Source organism: Malaya genurostris, chromosome 1, assembly GCF_030247185.1.
Source record: "Malaya genurostris strain Urasoe2022 chromosome 1, Malgen_1.1, whole genome shotgun sequence".
Taxonomy (NCBI): domain Eukaryota; kingdom Metazoa; phylum Arthropoda; class Insecta; order Diptera; family Culicidae; genus Malaya; species Malaya genurostris.
The window spans coordinates 160,717,197-160,737,997 of NC_080570.1; the positions used below are offsets into that span (position 1 = coordinate 160,717,197).

General features: G+C 36.9%; 1 protein-coding gene across 10 annotated transcripts in view; it reads left to right on the forward strand.

Annotated features, from left to right (window-relative positions):
* The window catches only part of LOC131426503 (uncharacterized), a 163,457-nt gene that overhangs the window by 133,541 nt on the left and 9,115 nt on the right, over positions 1 to 20,801 (forward strand). For all 10 annotated transcript variants that reach the window (XM_058589288.1, XM_058589291.1, XM_058589289.1 and 7 more), the window contains 2 exons: positions 19,638 to 20,171; positions 20,294 to 20,772. In XM_058589288.1, coding sequence (XP_058445271.1) covers positions 20,117 to 20,171; positions 20,294 to 20,772 — 534 coding nt within the window. In that variant the 5' untranslated portion in view covers positions 19,638 to 20,116. The remainder of the gene's footprint in view (positions 1 to 19,637; positions 20,172 to 20,293; positions 20,773 to 20,801) is intronic.

The following is a 20,801-nucleotide window of genomic DNA, read 5'->3' on the forward strand; positions in this document are numbered from 1 at the left end:
TGGAAAACGTTGTAAGCTTTCGCAGTACGAAATCGAACAAAGCACGATGTGTGCTTCGTTCGCAAAGGCGCCGTGGTTTTCGTACCAGCACATATCGATCTATACCGGGTTTGCATCGTCATTCGGTGGTATGATGGTTTGAAAGTTTTGACACTGAGCACCAGGACTTTTTGAAGAATCTAAAAACCTTTAATTTGCATCTTAGTTTTTAAAACAAATCGAAACCCAGTGCATAGTTAGTTACTATATAGTTATGGTAATTTTGAATTCGCTGCTCATTTGTTTCAAATTTTCTTTGAGTTCTATGAACTTATATGAAGTTAGCGAAGTATTTGAAAGAAAAATGAAAAAAAACCACCGTAACAAATTAGCAACTAACATTTGAACTTAGCAAAGTACACTGAAGTCTTTTTTATGCGAGTTCACGCACCGCATAAAAAAAATCGCATAACTCTGAAAAATCGCATAAAAAAACCGCATAACTCTGAAACTTTGCATAAAAAACCGCAATTACTCTGAAAATTCGCATGGAAAAGTCGCATAAAAAACCGCATAAAAAGACCGCATAAAAAAAGACCTTAGTGTACTCGAAAAATTAAAAAAATATTGAACAATAAATTCAAAACTCCGTACCTAATTAGCAACTCATAAGCAACAATAGATCCACTGGGTTTAGATTTGTTTTCAAGGCTCATGTGAACTTAGCGAAGTACTAAAAAACTGAAAAAGAAATTGAGCATCAAGTTCAGAATTAATGTAACTAATTAGCAACTAATTAACAACAAATTGTTCACTGGGTTTCGAGTTATTTTCAAGCATATTTTCAAGATGTGCTTCGTTAACTTCATATAAACTTTGCGAAGTACTAAAAAATTTAAAAATAAATTGAGCATCAAATTCAAAATTCCCCCCTCGGCCAGAATAGTCATGAAGCAAAAAAAAATAGAGCATCAAACTCAAAATTACCGTAACTCATTAGCAACTTATAAGCAACAATTTAAAAGATGTGCTTCGTTAACTTCATGTGAACTTAGTGAAGTGCTAAAAAAAACAAAAAAAAAATGAGCCTCGAATTGGAAATTACCGTAACTAATTAGCAACTAATTAACAACATATTATTCACCTATTTGCCTTATTATCGGCCAAGTTCATGTTCATTTATTTTTCGTGGTGCTAAACATGTACATAAACGAATTAGATATTTCGTGAAATAAAATAAGTATCTATTTTTTCGCATATACTTTTGAATAAAGACTGTCCCAAAAAATATGGACGCACTTTGATTTCGCTGTAAATAATTCACAAGTGTTAGGTATTCAAATTTTATTCGATATACTGATAATATTAGACTACAACAACAGAATATTATTCTCAACATTTGCTACTTAGCCATTGTAGACTAGCTGGCGCACCTTCTTGCAAACGTTCCTCATTAAATTCCGTACAGACTTCTTGGCGACAAGTTTTGACACTTTTTTCCAATCTTTTTCGAACTGTTGAATGGTTTCGGCTGCCGAGACATGTTTCATAAGATGTGCCTTCGTTAATGCCCAAAATTCCTCAATTGGTCAAAGTTGTGGGCAATTTGGTGGATTCATGTTTTTTGGGACGAAAGTGACATTTTTGGTAGTATACCATTCTACCGTTGATTTCGAGTAGTGGCAAGAAGCAAGATCTGGCCAGAAGACAACAGGATCCTTGTGGCTTCGATTCATGGGTAGAAGTCGTTTTTGTAAACATTCCTTGATGTATATTTCGCTGTTTATTGAAGCAGTGGTGATGAAGGGTTTCGAAATCTTACCGCAGCTACAAATTGCTTGCCAGACCACAGCTTTCTTACCAAATTTTTCGACTTCAATCGATGTCTCGGACTGGTTTAACACTTGCCCTTCTCGCACCGTATAATATTGTGGTCCCGGTAAGGATTTGTAATCGAGTTTCACGTAGGTTTCGTCGTCCATGATTATGCAGTTCAAATTTCCAGCAAGAATCGTATTGTACAGCTTTCTTGTTTCGGACTACGTTTTGGTTGTTTCTGCTTCTTATAGGTTCGAAGATTCAAATGGTTTTTAGCTCGAAGAACATTTGACTTCGAAGTGCTCACTTTTTTCGCCACATCCTGAACTGACACCTCCTTCTTTTGCTCGAACGCCTTCAGTATACGTTTATCCAACTGAGGGTTAGCAGGACCTTTTTTTCGACCCGTTTTCGGTTTATCCTCAAAGGTCCATACTTTCTGGGATAGTCTTTAATTGAAGTTGCGACAATCAATTATCTAAAATAAATAGTTTTTTTTTTCTACTCGAATAGATTTCCAAGCAGAAGGTTGATGATAGCAAAAAATTTGTTTGAGAATGGTTGTACGGTTTTATTTTCTCTTTTTTTTTAAATTCATATCTCTATGTAGAAAACAAAGACGTAGTCCTACGTAAAAAAAGCACACAGCCAGCCAGTTTCCGATAATTATGTTGGCCAATTGGCACAAGAAAGATATCACTTACGGATTAAAACTCGGCAGAACACTCGGCAGTCAGTTCCGAACGAAATTGTTAAGCACGGTTACCCACACCAACCAACCACAATACCGGGCTTATCCCCGAGGGGCCGTTCCGTCTTCCCTCACAACTGAGTGGTGCTAATTAGCGGAACTCGGACAACAACACAACGAACGGTTCACGACACCCTTCCTTTCGTCCTGTTCGTCCGACGGCGCACGTCGACCGCCGAGAAGCCACTCTCTAGCAGATCGGTAAATATTTACCATCGCCTTCAAGCCCTGTCGATTATTCTCTAGTGTGCAGTTATCAGCGCGCTCTTGCCAGTAGCCATCTTGGCTGGTGAAAGCTGGCTTTCAAAGTGCTGCCATTCGTGGCGTGGCGCTACTGTTGATGACTGAGTAGGCTGGGTGGTGGGAAAATTAGAAACAACGTGCGTTGAAAGAAGAAGTTTCTTTTCAACAAAGACGTTTCAATCACGGCTTGCTACGATGGTCGGTCGGTCGGTCGGTCAACGTAGCTAACTTTTTTTCTTCTTGCTTTCATTTATTTAAGCCGAAAAAGCAAAATTGTTCGAAGTGGTACCGGGAGGCTGAAATATCATTAAATAAGCTCTCAACAATAAGAGCCATAGCTGTTCAACAAACCGCCACCCATCCAATGTCTGCTTGCCTCCTTCTACTGGACAAATAGACGAAAAACGACAAAGAAGTACTGGTAAAAGGAAGCAGAACATCACTTGAGAATTGATATTCTATTTAAAGTGTATCCAGGGGGGAAAAATTGCCCTCTCTCTCTCTCTCTCTCTCGCTCTGATGGGAAAGTAGGAGGTGGCAAATGTGTTTGGTCCTCCCGAAAGGTAACCGAGCCTGGGTTTCGAGTTCCGACGCATGAAGATTTCATCTTGTAAGAAAGAGCAGTTATCCTTGGGGAGTCCACCGTCGTTTACCTCGAATTCTAAAGGTATGGGAATCCAGATGGCATCGATGGGGCACGGGCTGAGGTTCTTCAGCAGCTGGCAGGTTTCCATTAGCCACCACAGAACCGGGCTGCTTCGATTAAGCCATTCTTCTGATGGAGCAATCGGAACATCTGTGTGTCTGAATTTGGGTTATCGTACGGAGAAATTAAAAGGCCGGGAGGAGGAGGAGGAGAAGGGGGAAACATTGAGCAACAGAAGGGAAATTGCTTTGAACTCGACATCGTTGTGGTCGGTTTTAGCATTATAAATCGATTGAAATTACCGGAATAGCTTCGCAAAAGTCCATTTTACGTCGGGAGAGAGAACCAGGAATGATGCTTAAAATTGAACCATTCGAATTAGATTCGTTGAATGAATTATGCGCTCATCTAAACCAATTGGATAAAGTTTCACACTCATCAATAATTTGATTCCCATTTTCAATCCACCCCATTTATCGTACTTAATCGAATTCAAAATGCAATTCGCTGGCGTTCCCATGGAAATCAATCAAAACGGAGGAGGCGCTCGGTTTCCTACTACCTATTCAAAGATCGGTCGGAATTCTGCTGCGAAAGCTGAAAAGCCTGTCTCTGGTATGACTTTTGTCGTGATTTTTTTAACCCCCTTTCGGAACAGATGCTCAGCACCAGTGGTGCCAGAGTGTCTCTATATCATTTCCGTTGGACTTGAAATTTCGAATATATATATATATATATATATATATATATATATATATATATATATATATATATATATATATATATAAATATATATATGTATATATATATATATATATATATATATATATATATATATATATATATATATATATATATATATATATATATATATATATATATATATATATATATACATATATATATATATATATATATATATATATATATATATATATATATATATATATATATATATATATATATATATATATATATATATATATATATATATATATATGTGTAAATTGTTTTAGCAGTAACTTCTTCATTTTTCAAAAGGCACGGATGGGATAGCCATCAATATGTAGGTTTTAATAAGAGCTTTAAAATAAAAATTATCAAGAAAAATCGTAACCCTGATTTTTTTTTATTTAATTTTTTTGGTTCATTTTGAAATTATTGAGAAAAAAAATAATTTTTTTTCAGAGTATATTTTTTAGAGTGCCCATCGATTCCCTATAACTTCTTCCTGAACGCCATTTTTGTACAATGAACGGTTTCCGAGTTACAACGATTTGAAAAAGACAATTTTGGTGAAATGCAAAAATACATACGCCCTTTTTAAAAATCAGTCGTGAGTCGGGTTGACCTCTCAATCGGTTCAAAACTTGTGGTTTGCCATACTGAAGCCATGTGCAAAATTTCATCCGAATCGGAGAAGGTCGAATCTGATTTTGTCACTTTTTTGTCTATGTTTTCGTAATTCTCTCGGCTGTCCATGACTAAGGCAGTACAGCTAGGAGTTAAAATTGTTCAGCCCTTGTCGTACCTGAACTGGAAAACTTTTCTTTGAGCTGCTCAAATATTTCATACAATTCGTCGATTTTTCCTTCATCAAAACTAGCTTCTTTGTTTAAAGCTAATATATGTCTTCTAATGCTGTTTATTATCTTGTGATATTTCCACAAAATATATTTAACAGAACTCATTTTTGTTTTGTCAATTGGGGCCACGGCAATACTCGATATAATAAGTATTAACTTTTTGGATGTACTCGGGAACGCTTGAGACTATTGATGTTGCTGGCGTCGCTTCTAATGTTTTCTGACTGAGAACAATCATGTTGGAACTTGTTGACTCCAGATAGAGCGATTTGTTTGTTCAACTCAAAGCGAACTGAATCGTAAATTTAAATAATTTGCCAATATTACATTCCGTGAGATTTTGGCAATTTTTGGAACACTTTTTAGAAAACATAATTACGCAATTTCTGTAAATAAAAAGCTACACTGATGTCTCTCTTTACGCGAGGGATACGTACCGCGAAAAAAAAAACCGCCCAACTTTGGAACTCACAACAATTTAGTTAATTTATTCAATTCTAGAATTTTGGAACATAGCTCATTTTTGGAATCCAGATTCCAAATTTTATTTTAGAACTGAATTCCAAACTGGGAATTAAACTCTGAAAATTAATTCAGTAAGTAAATTGTGAAATTAAATCCAGGTTTAAACTTTGCTTTTAAAGACCGTTTCAAAATTCTAGCTTGGAGTTCAGATCTTAAATGTTATTTCAAAATCCACATTCGGAATTCATATCTTGAATTTTGTTCCAAAATTCCGAAGTTGAATGCCTAAATCGGAACCCTGGGTACGAGCTCCGAACTTGCGATAAGGCACTAAATTCAGTTCCAAAATTTTGCCAAGAAACCAATTCTAAAAATCTAGTTTCAGAATATAGAATTAGGCTTCAGTTTCAGAGTCTTAGTTTTAACGTTTGAAACTAAATTCTAAACTATGAATTAAGTTCAGAATACAGATAGATAAGAATGCAGTTTCTGAACCGTCGCACAGTGGTTCGAATCAATAAAAACGTGGACATAAATCAGTAGCTGCCAAACCGTTCTTTTAATGCATATAGTTGCTTTGAAGAAATTATTTACAAATATATACCGCGTAATTTGATCCTATCATTAATTGTTCATGGCCTACTTTGACAAAAAATGTAACCATAACTTTTTTTTCTGAAGAGATAGAAATTTTTTTTCTTCTACAAAGTTTTAGAACTATTAAAAATAATTTACTTTGTCAAATATACCAAAAGTCTAGGTAGCACCGTTTCGGATATATAAGGCGTTTTTATGGCAACCCCCTTAAAATCAGTTTTTTATTCATAAATTGTTTCGAGTTATTTTGTTATGCATACTTTGTTTGGAATAATTGTAGAATTTATAAAATCGCATATTTTTGTTGAAGATTGTGCATAGGTTTGTTCTTTCCTGGCAAAGTTATGCAACATTTTACCTTTTTTTACCTAGGATAAAACCTTGCACCGAAGCGAAATATGCAACTTTATGCAGCTGATTTTTACAAAATTTGTAGGAAAAGATGTGCCCAATATCATAAAAAAAATCTAAGTGGAACTCGGTGGAACTTTTTTTTTAGGTCTTTTCAAAGTTAGTTTTAATTACTGAATTATGGCAACCCCCTTAAAACTAGTTTTCTAGTCATAACTTGTTTCGTGTTATTTTTTTATGCATACTTCGTTTGGAATAATTGTAGAAAATATATAATTTCATAATTTTGTAGAAGCAAATGCATAAGTTTATTCTTTTCTGGAAATTTTATGCATAATTTTACCTTTTTTTACCTAGGAAACCTTGTGCCGAAGCGAAATATGCAACTTAATGGAGCTAACTTTGATAATACTTATAGGAGAACATGTACCTTATCAAATTTATTTTCCAATGAGAATATCTTCGTGTGACTCATTTTCACTATGGCCATGCTGAAACCATGAATGGTTAACAAACAGAAGGCGCACAGTGGTCCAAAACTGGAAAAAGACGGTCACAAGTCTGTACTGACTTTCACTGATTTTTTAGAGCTAACGTGTCTTCGAAGAAGTTTTACAAAATTATGTAACGCTTCTTTTGAAAGTAGCACCTTAATTTTTGTTAAGCTTTCGATTTCGAAAAAAAATATTTTTTTTTTCTATCTCATTTCAAAGAAAAAAAACATTTCAAGTATTTTTGCTGAAGATATGAATAATGTAAAAAAATATATTTTTTGAGATATTCGCTTTATTTTAAAAACAGTTTTTTTTATTTACCTACGTAGAATTTCTCTCTATTACCTAAGTATCTACTACAAAATTAGCATTCAAATGAGTAACTTTTCCCAATACTTTTCACAACCTAATCAATCAACTAGGTAGTTAATGTTACCTAATAAATCATTACAATATGTCACTTAGTCGCATTGCATTCGATCAATCAGTATCAGTCACGCTATCGTCCGAGTTTTCCGTATCGCTAATTTCTTGTTCTGTTGTAAGTTCTAGCATATCAATTGCTTCCAGTGACAATTTTCTTCCAGTTTTGATAGGTTTGTAATAAATATTCGAAATCAGTGGGTCAGACGCTACTAGAAGTCTACAAAAAACATCTGTCATCGTTTTTTCACGGCAGTTTTACCTCGTGCCCAAGTTTGGATTTTTTTTATTTGTTTATTAATTTTTAACTTTTTTCATTCAATAAACTATAAAGGTTGTTTTATGGAATCGCTTATTTGAAACCTAACAAAAAACCGTACATTCATGCCTTGGACGAATTTTTGCATCTTTGTTATATTTTACAGGCTGTTGAAAAAAGGCTTTGTGTGAAATACCCCATGGATTATTACCATACAGGCTATGCACGTATGCAAATATATTTCTATCCTATTTCCGACTACCAGTCTGGACGCGCGTAAACACGCATAAACAAGTTCATGCTTGCACGCGCAACTTAAGTAAATTTTTGCGATTTTTATTTTGTTACTTTTCACAATTGACAATATTAGAATAAATCTAAGTGGAACTAGATGCAATTTTAGGTCTTTTCAAATTTAGTTTTAATTATTGATAATCCGAAAAATTATCAAAACTTCAACACATATTTAAAAAATGGAAAAATGTTTTCTAGACAAAATATGATAAAGTATTGTTAAAGTACAAACCTTTACGAAGAGATTTCATGTTTAAACGTGTAAATAAATTGAGTTATCGCGAAGCAACACGATTTTTAAGACGAGATATTGATCGGGCGACGCTCACTGCAAAAGTGAGTTACAGAAATAGCAGACGCGTGACGCCCTCTGTTTCTTAACCATTCATGGTTTCAGCATGGCCATAGTGAAAATGAGTCACACGAAGATATTCTCATTGGAAAATAAATTGGATAAGGTACATGTTCTCCTTTTAAGTATTATTAAAGTTTGCTACATATTTCGCTTCGGCACAAGGTTTCCTAGGTAAAAAAAAGGTAAAATTATGCATAAAATTCCCAGAAAAGAATAAACTTATGCATTTGCTTCTACAAAATTATGAAATTATATATTTTCTACAATTATTCCAAACGAAGTATGCATAAAGAATAACACGAAACAAGTTATGACTAGAAAACTAGTTTTAAGGGGGTTGCCATAATTCAGTAATTAAAACTAACTTTGAAAAGACCTAAAAAAAAAGTTCCACCGAGTTCCACTTAGATTTTTTTTTATGATATTGGGCACATCTTTTCCTACAAATTTTGTAAAAATCAGCTGCATAAAGTTGCATATTCCGCTTTGGTGCAAGGTTTTATCCTAGTTAAAAAAAGGTAAAATGTTGCATAACTTTGCCAGGAAAGAACAAACCTATGCACTATCTTCAACAAAAATATGCGATTTTATAAATTCTACAATTATTCCAAACAAAGTATGCATAACAAAATAACTCGAAACAATTTATGAATAAAAAACTGATTTTAAGGGGGTTGCCATAAAAACGCCTTATATATCCGAAACGGTGCTACCTAGACTTTTGGTATATTTGACAAAGTAAATTATTTTTAACAGTTCTAAAACTTTGTGGAAGAAAAAAAAATTCTATCTCTTCAGAAAAAAAAGTTATGGTTACATTTTTTGTCAAAGTAGGCCATGAACAATTAATGATAGGATCAAATTACGCGGTATATATTTGTGAATAATTTCTTCAAAGCAACTATATGCATTAAAAGAACGGTTTGGCAGCTACTGATTTATGTCCACGTTTTCATTGATTCGAACCACTGTGCGTCGTCCGAATGCGAATGAGTTTTCCTCCTTATTTTAGTTTGAGAAAACAAATTTTTTGAGTTATTTCACACTGTTGAAAATTTAATCAAAAATTGCTGATTATATCCCAGATGAGAGATTGAAAAAGAATTATATCGCTGTGTTTAGTACAACTTGAGATATCCACGAAACATTCGTGAAAACTTCTATGAATTTTAAGGCCACGTTCCTCTGAGCAATTTTCAAAAAATCGAAAAACAACTTCCATAAATTGCTAGAAAAGACTCTTGGAAATGATGAAGAATTAGTCCCGAAGGAGCGCGCGACCGAGAATTTGTTTAAAAAAAAGGGCAGACGGTGCGCGCCCCGGCACGATTAGTCACGATTAAAAACTTCGATCCACTTTTTCCCTAAACCATGTTTTTTCAACTTCAACATACTTCCAAAAGTTGTTAAATTGAAATGGAAAAATTGTCATAAATTGAAAAAGATTTTAAATCTTTGGGTAAAAGCTAAAACTTTGATCTGTTTGCCATTTCTCAAGATCTTCGAAGAATCTTCGATGATATTTACAAATCCTATGGTTAAAAAAAAAACGGAAAACAAAACAAATTTTTATGGGTTTTATAACATTCGATTTTTTTTCTTGGATCTCCGTCGTAAAATTATCGAAGATTTCCGTAGATCTGGCATCGCTGCTAGTCGCAGCCGTCGACGGGGTAGTAGCATCGGAAACGCGAAGCCTGCTGTGACCGGCCGGGTTCGATTCACCCGACGACTGGCGAAACCTGAATGCAATGATGTATAGCCCACATTCCCACACACCCTGCGTCGCCAGGTTTTTCCACCATTGGAGACGATAAGAAATAGAGGAAAAAACATCCTGGCCGTATGTTCGTTCGTGTAATACTCGTAGTCGTCGTCGTCATCAGGCTGCGTATTGTCGGGTAAAGGTCTCATTATATGAAGCGTAATAAATTACGGTTGCTTTCAGTCGGCTGATTTACTAAACCGAAGAATGGAACCGATTTTTTTTGTTCAGATGCTTCAGGGAATCACGCACCTTGCCGGAAGGGCTGGGAGACGACGGATCATACGTACAGTTTTAATAACGGGGTTTTTGGTGTGAGTAGAGAAAAGGGTCAAATTGATTTACTGAGCTGACTCACAATCGCAGTAATCCGCAGGATCCGAGTAGACTCTGAAAAGAGGCTCTCTAAGATGGAAAATGCGGATGTAAGCTAGCTGGATTTGAAAAGCTTAACATTTCAGCTGCTTCAAGGATTTTTTTCCCTCAGCCACAGGTCCAATGTTTCAACTCGTCGTCGTCGGTCGCGTGCAAGAGAAAGAAAACGGCTTTAATCAAGACACTTGCGAAATACGTCCGTTTGTTTGTTTCCACTCCACGCCAGAGGGGAAAAGAACATGAAGTATTTCGTTAACCTAGACTTTTTTTTTGGGTTTGGAAGAATCGGTACTATTCTTCATTGCACGTCAGATTCCAGTCAAAATTTCGTCGGAATCGGAATAACATATGAGTGCTTCCCTTTTTCAAACCCTCGTCTAAAGAAGAACCCATCTTCCTGGAAGACGGACAACCATTGATATTCTACCGCACTGCGAACGTACCCCCCCTCCACCGACCTACATGCCTTCCAGGCAGCTGCTTCGTCACCCGTCATATTTCTGTCAACCATTCTTTCTTAACGACCATTCCATGCATCATCATTTTTATCCTTTCTCTCGTGTGACAGTGGCGAAGGACGCGGACGGAGGGGCTAAAAGAATGATGAACGCTCCAACACTTCACTTTTCCGTGCTACAAAAACTCATTCTCACATCTCGACATGACGGAATTATCGGTATGTCATAACCCACAATCTTCACGCCCTTTTAGTGGGGCACTTGTGCGAAGAGATGGGCAATCAACAGCCCCATTGTCTTTTCGAACGGATCTGCAGGAGGCCCCGAGTGAGTGTTGAGTAGACAAAGTAGGCTGATACGATCAAATTTATGCGATGAAATCAAGTGAACGCTGCTAGGCTCATCATTCACTTTAACGTGGCTCGGAATTCGAGTGAGAAATTATGTTCGTTTTCAGTTGATTTTTTTTCCCTCGTACTGTCCGGTTCCGGTCAATTTGCACCACTTAGCTGCGTAGCAGATTCTAGGGTAGACTACTTGACAAATGATGTATTTGTTTACTCTATTAATAGTGGCTCAAACTGAACTGTTATGCGGAGATGGCGGTTCAATTTGAACTGCTTTAAGCACTGATGGGCCGAAGACGAAACGCGAAGAAATCGAAACTAAATATGTACTTCAAGTACAAACCAAAAAACCCCTAAATGTTTGAATAAATGGCCAAAATAATCGAGTTAATCAATTAAAAGAAGTACACTAATAGAAAGTTGTTAATTTTTAATTCTCAAAAAATGCTTCTGCTATGAAACAGCTACTCCGTAGAACTGCTCTTCCAATTGTGCCACCTTAGAGGTGTGGAAGGAAACACCATCTCGGCGCGGATGATTAAACGCTGTCTTGACAGGGATTGTCATCTGAGAATTAAGTTGGTATATAGTTTGTAAATGTTTGATGGTGTCATAACAACACAGTGTCACAGTGCACATGTACAGAAGAGCTTTGCTCAATCAGATTACTGTTGAGATTTAAATTCGACTAAACTATAAATTACGGTTAACTTCCACGTTGTGTGTTTTGGTGTTGAGAACAACTCAGTTATATAGTTTCTCAAGAAACTAGAGCATTTCTGATCATTTAGCAGTGACAAGTTCATAACAAAAAACAATTTTGTGACAATTACTGATATGAATTTGGTGTCGTTAGTCGTTAGAATAACAAAATATTCTAACAAGTAACAGCAAGAGAAATAGTTCCGATATATTAGTTCAAGTAATCAATTGCTAGGCTTAATTAATCGATGCCAATAGTGGTTGCTGGTAGTCGTGGCGCATCGACCGACTAAACGGATAGTAACTCCAGTAATCAATTAAAATCTAATCAAATAATTTTAAGATTTTATTCGATAATTCGATCTGACATCCCTAGACTCCAACATTCGGAGGCATTCTGAGTTATTGAATTAAGTGTTTGATAATCGTAAACTGGGTGACTATGCAATCACTGAGAAAACCGACTTTTTAACCGAGGCCCGGAGGGCCAAATGTCATATACAATTCGACTCAGCTCGACGAACTGAGCAAATGTCTGTGTGTGTGTGTGTGTAACAAAAATACGCACTCACTTTTCTCGGAGATGGCTGAACCGATTTTCACAAACTAAGATTCAAATGAAAGGTCCCATGGTCCCATAGCCTGCTATTAAATTACATCCCGATCCGACTTCCGGTTCCAGAGATATAGGATGACATGCACAAAAAAAATGGAAAAAATATGCACTCACTTTGTCCAGAGATGGCTGAACCGATTTTCACAAACTAAGATTCGAATGAAAGGTCCCATGGTCCCATATCCTGTTATAAAATTTCATTTGGATCTGACTTCCGGTTCCGGAGTTACAGCGTAACATGTGAAAATTAGAGAAAAAATGTGCATTCAATTTTCTCTGAAACAGATCAAACGATTTTCACAAACTAAGATTCAAATAAAAGGTCTTATAGTTTCTTAAAAATTTTATCCAAATTCGACTTCCGGTTCCGGAACTAAAAAATGGATAAGTGGAAAATTACCAATTTCATTAGTATTTTTTCACAAAAGATGGTCAAAAACAGGTACAAATTCCATAAAACTGTCTGACAAATTCTTCTAGTTGGCAGAGCTTGTTAGTTTGTGGGGATAAAAGAATAATTCGGCACTACTGGTGCCCACTTTTCCTGTTCCGGAAGCACCGAAGGTGGTGCAGAAAAACTTTAAAAATAGAGCTTACTTTGATTTCTCTGCGATGGTTGAACCGATTTTCACATATCTTGATTTGAATTAAAGCTCGTATTATCTTTATAGCTACTGTGAAATTTCATCCGGATCCGACTTCCGGTTCCGCAGTTACAGGGAGATGAGTGTCAAAGTGTTCAAATCGCCATATAGAACGCCAACACGTACCACATCGAAAGAAGAAGAAAACACAAAACAATTGATGCGTGCTTTGTTCTATTTCGTACACGCTATGAAGAAAACGAATCGGTTACGGATGTCTGCTGCTAGTGTGTTCTATTGGTAAAAGACGATGCTGCGGTTGATAAAAACTATAGCTATTTTATGATTAGTACGGCCGAAAGAATAAACGAATGTCAATGAATTCAAATTTATTTGAAAAAATATGAAATTTTCACATCCGGTAGTGCAATAATACCGTGCCGATGGTGTAATGATGTCAATAATAATAATAAAAGTAATAATCCTACTACATGTTTTATGCTACTGATTCATGCTGTTTAGCTTGACTTACATATGCAGAAGTAACAGAAACGCAGGTTCGCTTCGTTTGTTAGATTTCGTTTGATTTGAACGAAATAGAGCATGAGATAGTAAGGCTAGGTTTAACTAGATTCAACACTGTTTCTATTTATAGGTCATATTTGTTTCTGGCAAACAAACCAACTTCGGCTATTCCGGTCATCTGAGTCCGGTTTCGGAAGAATTGGAAATGGTGATTGAAAACTGCAAAAAGTATCTCACTCACTTTCCTTCAAGATGGCCAAATCGATTTTCACAAACTTATAGGTTCAAAGGAAAAGTCTTACGGTTCCTTACGGAATTCCTAAATTTGTTGTGGATACTATTTCTACAGGGTAAACAGGATTAGTAGAGTTTGTTAGATTAAGTCCGAACCAACTTTCCTATTTCTATTCAATGAACAGTTGTTTTTGCGAATTTCACAGTAATATTTTTGATGTTATGAGTAATATGAGAAAGGCATAATTACACCACTAAGTGGATTAAAACCGGTTTTTTAATTATTTTATTTATTAGGAACAGGAAAAAGCCTATTGCAGCTAATATTATCTAATCTCTTTCTCCAGTAGGCATAGAACCTCTTCATCATTTATACCAACAGATTAACAATATCCAAATGAAAAATAGAATGAGAAGAACAAAGACTTCATTTCGCTACTAATCGATTAGTTCAAATAACTGATTGTTAGGCTTAATTAATCAATGCCAATAGTTAAGCTTCCAAACAACTAATCGATTACTTGAACAAATCAAACATCACTATAATCGTGGCTGCTGATAGTCGCGCACATGGGTGTCGGATAATCGAATTATTTCGAAAAAACAGGCATCCCTCGACGGAGCATTCGAATTGAGTGTTTGATAATTGTTAAACTGAGTGACAGTAGTCATTCATTTTAATTTTTTATTATTTTATTTATCAGGGGCAGAAAAAAGCCGCTTGCAGCTGAAATTATCTAATCTCTTTCTCCGGTAGGCATAAAACTTCCTCATCATTTGTACCAACAGATTAACAATATTGCAATGAAAAAAAATGGATGAAGAACGAAGACTGCGACAAGGGATGTCGAAATTGATCAATTGTAGGAGATCAGAACAGTCAATATGTGATTGTATCAAATCAGCAATGAAAACAGCTTTGTAAACGTTTCTACGAATAGACGGCGGATCCTTGTAACTGGAAGGGATCAATTGGGTTACCCCATGGTGTGGTGTGGAGTGCGAACCTAATTAATTTGTGTTAAATAGCATCTTTATATCATCAATATCAATTTTATAGTGAGGTAACCGAACAACGATCAACCTTCGATCGGACTAGTGTACAGTAGAGTTCCAAACAGTGTATGTTAATCCAAAATATGAAGCCTTTGGAATTACGTAGTCGATGTGATTCTTGAAATCAAATTTGTCATCAAGAATAACTCCTAAGTCCTTCACGAATGATTTGCGTTTAGGAACATTTTGCTAAAGACTGTAGTCATTATTGATCACCTGCGGGAGAATAATATAACAGTACACTTAGAGGCGATCCGTATCATCCTGTTGGAGAAAGCATGCATCTCCTCTTTCTTTTAACAGATGATATAGTACGAATTCATCCGCGAATGATAGCTCGAAACATTTCACTAAGAGGTTTAGATCATTGAGATAGAGTACAAATATAAACGGTCCTAGATGATTTCCTTGAGGTACTCCAAAAACTAACGGTGCAGTCATTTTCACTGCCACGACCGGTAAGATATGAATGGATTCATTGCATCTGAAAATGTTTGATCGTTACTATACGAAATATCGATCACTACAATCATCTTCTGAATGTTGTTTAATCCACCTAGTGGTGAGATGGTGCCTTTCTCATAATTGCTGAAAGTTTATTTTCAGACTTTTGCATCGTCGCCTTCAATGGCGGTTTGAATTTGTCTACACTTTCTTCCTTGTATTTTGGGAATCGGAAATCTTATATTTAATAGAGTGCTATGCGACCATAAGACATTATATTTTAATCAAAGTTAGCAAAAATCGGTTCAGCGATACCCGAGAAAATCGAGTGTACTGTTATTCCTTATTTTGCACATTTTACCATGTCAATCCGGAACCGGAAGTCGGATCAGGACAAAATTCATAAGCTATGGGATCAAAAGACCTTTTATTACAACCTCTGTATGCAAAAGGTGTTTCAACGTATTCAGCGAAAATCACGTGCACATTTTACCTTTCTCTATAGAAAGGTAACAGAATTGCTGGAAAACCAGACTTCCGAGTGGTGCCACGGAGACCCATAGTTTTATATATCATTCGAATCAGCTCGATGAGATCGAAAACTGTAGGTGTGTGAACTTTTTACTTATTTATTACCGCTCAATTTTCTCGGAGATGGTTGAACCAACAAGCTTAGGTACGTTGGAAAGCTACTATTAAGAATTTGTATTATCTTGAAAACTTTTCGCTTGAAAAATTTCGATTCTGGAACTTCCGAAATCAAGAAAGATTTTTCATGCCAAATGTCTTAGAATTGCCTAAAACGTAGAGATTGGTGTTTTATCGAAAAGATTTGAAGCAATTCTAAGACATTCGACAACAAAAAATGCGATTTCGGAGTCCCAGGGTCGTGATTTTTCAAAAGAAAATTTTTCGAGATAACACAAAATCTTAATAATTCAAGTTTCATGTAATTCTAAGACATTTGACATCAAACAAAAATTTTCGTTTTAGAAAAAATTTCCCAGTCGAATTAAAAAAAAAATTTCGAGATGACACTAAATCTTGCCGTTTCAGACAATTCTAAAGCATTTGGCATCAAGAAAGCCGCTTTTCAGGAAAATTTTTGGAGATGACACTAAACCTCGTTGTTTCATGCAATTCTAAGACTTTTGACGTAAAAAATGTTCGATTTCGAAAATTTCATGCATGCCGGACATACCAAAAATAGTGGTCAAAATCTTCAAAATGGCACTAGCTCACTTCTCATCGCATCTGCTCAACCAATTCTCTTAAACTTAGAATCAAATGAGATGGTTTACGGTAATAGAATGGTTGAATTTTATCCGGATCTTCACTTCCGGTTCCGGAATTACGAGGTGATGAGTGTTTGTAATTTCAAGCCGGCGTACAGTGCGACGATGCCAAAAACGACGGGTGGGTACTGTTAGAGACATAACTGGAAGACGTGAATACGAATAAAACTGACATGCGTCTTTCGCATTTCCGAATATCGATACAAAAATTTTCTACCATACAATTAAATAACACGGAACAAATACTGAATTCTGGAACTGGATTCAAGAATTAAATGCGATATCTGGGAAAGGCGTAGAATTCAGTTGTAAAACCCAGGTTTAGGTCAAAATATCCGAGTTAAGTTCAAAACTGATTTAAATTCTGAAACTGAGTTCAGGAATTCTGGTTCAGAAGTCTGCTGTAAAATTCAGGTTCAGAGTTCACATCTAACATCTAGTTCCAAAGTCCAAATCTGAAATTCAGAACCTGAATTTGGCTCATGAATTCTGAAATTGACATCCTAAATCGGAATTCTGGATTCGAATTGCCAGTTCCTAAATCTAGTTATGAAACCAGTTCCAGTGTCCAGAATTAGGATTCAACTAATTTCGAAACCTGGAATTAAGTTCATAATTCCGACCCGAATGACCAGCCAGTTAAAAGGTCCTTATAAAAAAGTTCATAATTCAGGTTCTGATTTCAGTTCTAGAAATTTATACTACTGGTTGAAGGCGACTGCTCGCCACGACTTTCGAGAGGCGAATGAGTGAACGGCCTGAACGTTTGAGGCATTCTACCATGCATAACGTTTATTGTTGCTGCTGATTGTGGAAGGCCCTCACAAAGACGTCCAGTCACGTCCACAGCACAAGAAAAAATGATCGTTTTTCGACTATAATTTATCTTTTATACTCGTACAGTTGAACATTGGCACTGATGGATCAGGGTCATTTCGCCGAAAGCCATTTCGCCTAATGACATTTCGCCGAAAGTCATTTCGTCGAAAGGGTCATTTCACCGAATCCTGAAATCGTCTTAAAATCGCAATTAAAATCGAACGAATGTTTTGTAGACCTACAATTATACTTCTTGAATAAAGATTGATTCATGAACCTCAGAACGGAGTTCCCAAGAAAACTTGTTGACTATTAGCTACTAAGCATCAAAGCAATTGCATAGGTATATCTACCAGGCAAATGTATGTGATATTTTCCGTTTAGGTGAAAATGAAAAAAAATATCTAATGCGGCTACACCAGATTTAGTTGTTAGAGAAGACATATTTTTACAATATAAAATGCATTTTGGGAACTCACTTAGTCTTGTTGTAATCTGTTTTCTTTTCTTCAAAATAATGGAATGGATTCTGTATCAATAGCATTAAATTTTCTTCTACCACAAAACCGTCGTCTCGGGTACCGGAGTTTTCCACATTGTTTCTGAGAAAGCTACATTTTTGAGATATTTTTGGTTATCTCACATTATTGAAAATTCAATCATAAATTGCTGATCATATTCCTGATAGCATTCATTTTACCCTGTTACTCTGGAACTGAAAGTCAGGTTCGAAGAAAATTCAATAGGCAGGCTATGGAACTACGAAACGAAACTTTTATTTGTATCTAAGTTAACCGAAATCGGTCCAGCGGTTTTCGAGAAAATCAAGTGCACTTTATTATGGACATTTTATTCCGTTATTCCGGAGCCAAAAACTGGATCCGGAAAAATAAAATTTGATAGCAGGCTATAAAACTATGGAACCTTTCATTTGGAATCAAGTTTATGAAAATTGGTTAAGCGGTTTCTGTGAACGAGAAATTCGTATGTACTTTTTTCAAATTTCATTGAGCAAACCGAATCCGAAAATCGGGTTTGGACAAAACTAATTAGGGGACTATAAAAGCTTTCATTTATTGATATGTTTATTGAAATCTGTTGAGTATGAGAAAATCGAGTGCCCTTATTTTCATATTTTTGCACATTTTTCCCCATCACTCCGCAACCGAAAGTCGGATCCGGATAATATTCAATAGCAAACTATGAGCTAATTGTCATTCTTTTGAGTCTCAGTTAACCAAAATCATTACAACCATCTCTGAAAAATCGAGTGCACATTTTCGTTATATAACGGGTGCGTTTTAGATTTGTTTTTTTTTTTCAATAGGAACTACTCTACTGTATAAAAGTTGTGTTAACAGTGTACAGTGACATCTCTACTCAGTTTTGTTTGGCAAATCATCATGAATAGATTAACTCCAGAACTACGCTTCAAAATCGTGGAAATTTTATTTTTTTAAATCAGTTCATTAAAAACTGTTTAAATCGCAAAATTATCTTCAGTGGTCAGGTGCATTTTTGGTTGCAAAGATACGTCAACAAGAATTACCAATTTGAAATCTGTTGCATTTCTAGTTTAAAATGCCCCATGACTAATGATAACCTTCTACTCACTCCATCCATCTCTCCCACCCGACTGACAGGTTAATTAATTACCTCTGAACTATCAATTTTCGACTCAGAAACTCAATTCACAAAATTAAAACCTTGTGGAAAAAAGCTGACTCACAGCTCCAGTCTCATCTTTCTCTCCACTGCTGGCAAAATCAAGCTAATTTCTGGTTGCGTTCGACACAGATTTGAATTTATTGGCTTGTCAACAAATAAACACTCGCAAGCGAGCAAGCCAAACGATAAATCTCCACTGAATTCAGAAATCTCTGTCTCTAGTTGGTGCAGGAATTACCGCTTAGACGGCTTAGACGAGGCTGGCCAACTAAAACCTGAGTGGTGGTCTGTATGTGTGAGTCCCACAATACTAAGAAAGACCAAAGAAGATTGAAGATGAAGAGGGAAATTGATTTATCATACTAATTTCGCCTGTCACATCCTACAACATCCTTCGTACTGAACGTACTAGCCATTGAGAAAAATGCTGGATGCTGCCGTTTCTACCCACCTAATCTTATTTTCCATCTCTATTTTCTATTACCCAGGAATTGTCATCTCCGCTGTCGTCACCCAGCCTGCTGTGATTGGAAGGTCGGTCGGTTAACGGCCACCGGAGCAGTACGACGACGTACATTCCCGGGCAGGACAAGGTGTTGAAATCAGGACAAATTTCAATCTAATCGTACCACCGGGTCCCCGAAACCGAATGCCGTCGCCGAGCCCGGGTGGAAATAAGCGAACCAGAAAGAAACAGTTTCGGATGTGAAGGAAAAACCGGTGCGGGGGGTAGTGAGTGGTGTGAAAAGCAAAGGCAGGCTCCACCCGCTAGCTACTGTACTGTGTGAGTGTGTGTGTCGAACAGATCGAGCCGGAGTTTAGAAACGAAAGAAGAAAAGGAAGTGGGAGGAGAGAAAAAAAAGAATACGAAAGCCATACATAAACACGACGACAGAGATTAGAAACGGGGAGATAAGGTGGCCAATAGCGGCGGTGGGGACAATCCGAGGTGAGCCGGCCGAGAGACATGAGTCTCCGAGGATTTATAGCGGTGCTTTTAGTCGGAATCAACGTGCTCGTAGGTGGGTGAAACATTTTTCTCATCCCGCCCATTTTAGTTTTACATAATTTTCCATCAAGTCATAACTCAATTAGGAGTTTACCAGGATTTCACAGCTTGTTAAATATGGTCACATTTTTGCAGCTGGAGCGTCCCTGCTGTTCGGACTGCTGGTCACAATTCCTCGGCCTGTGGTGGGTGAGACAACTGGTAACAGCACTGGCCTTGGCGCAAATCAGCAGCCAACACTGGAACCACCGCAGCTAGGTCTGCTGCAATCGGCTCCCACCGCAGTAACGGAACCCACACCGAACGTGGCGGCCGATGTCATCAACATCGAACAGGATGGCCAAATCAGTTTCATTCCGCGAAAAGACATTCGTCTCCAGCGGGCAGTCCCGCCGGAGTACGCTGGACCGTCGGCGATGCCCCATTGCGAACCGTTTACGATGGGCAATCCCGATCTGAAGTTGCTCTACAGCCCCGGGCACCCGGGCAACTATCCGAACAACAGTGACTGTGTCGTGGTCCTGGAGGCACAGGTCGGATCACTGGTTCGGCTTGATTTCCGAGACCATTTCCACATCGAACCGTCGGACGACTGTAAATATGACTATCTGGAGGTAAGTGATCTTGACCGCGATGTGCACGG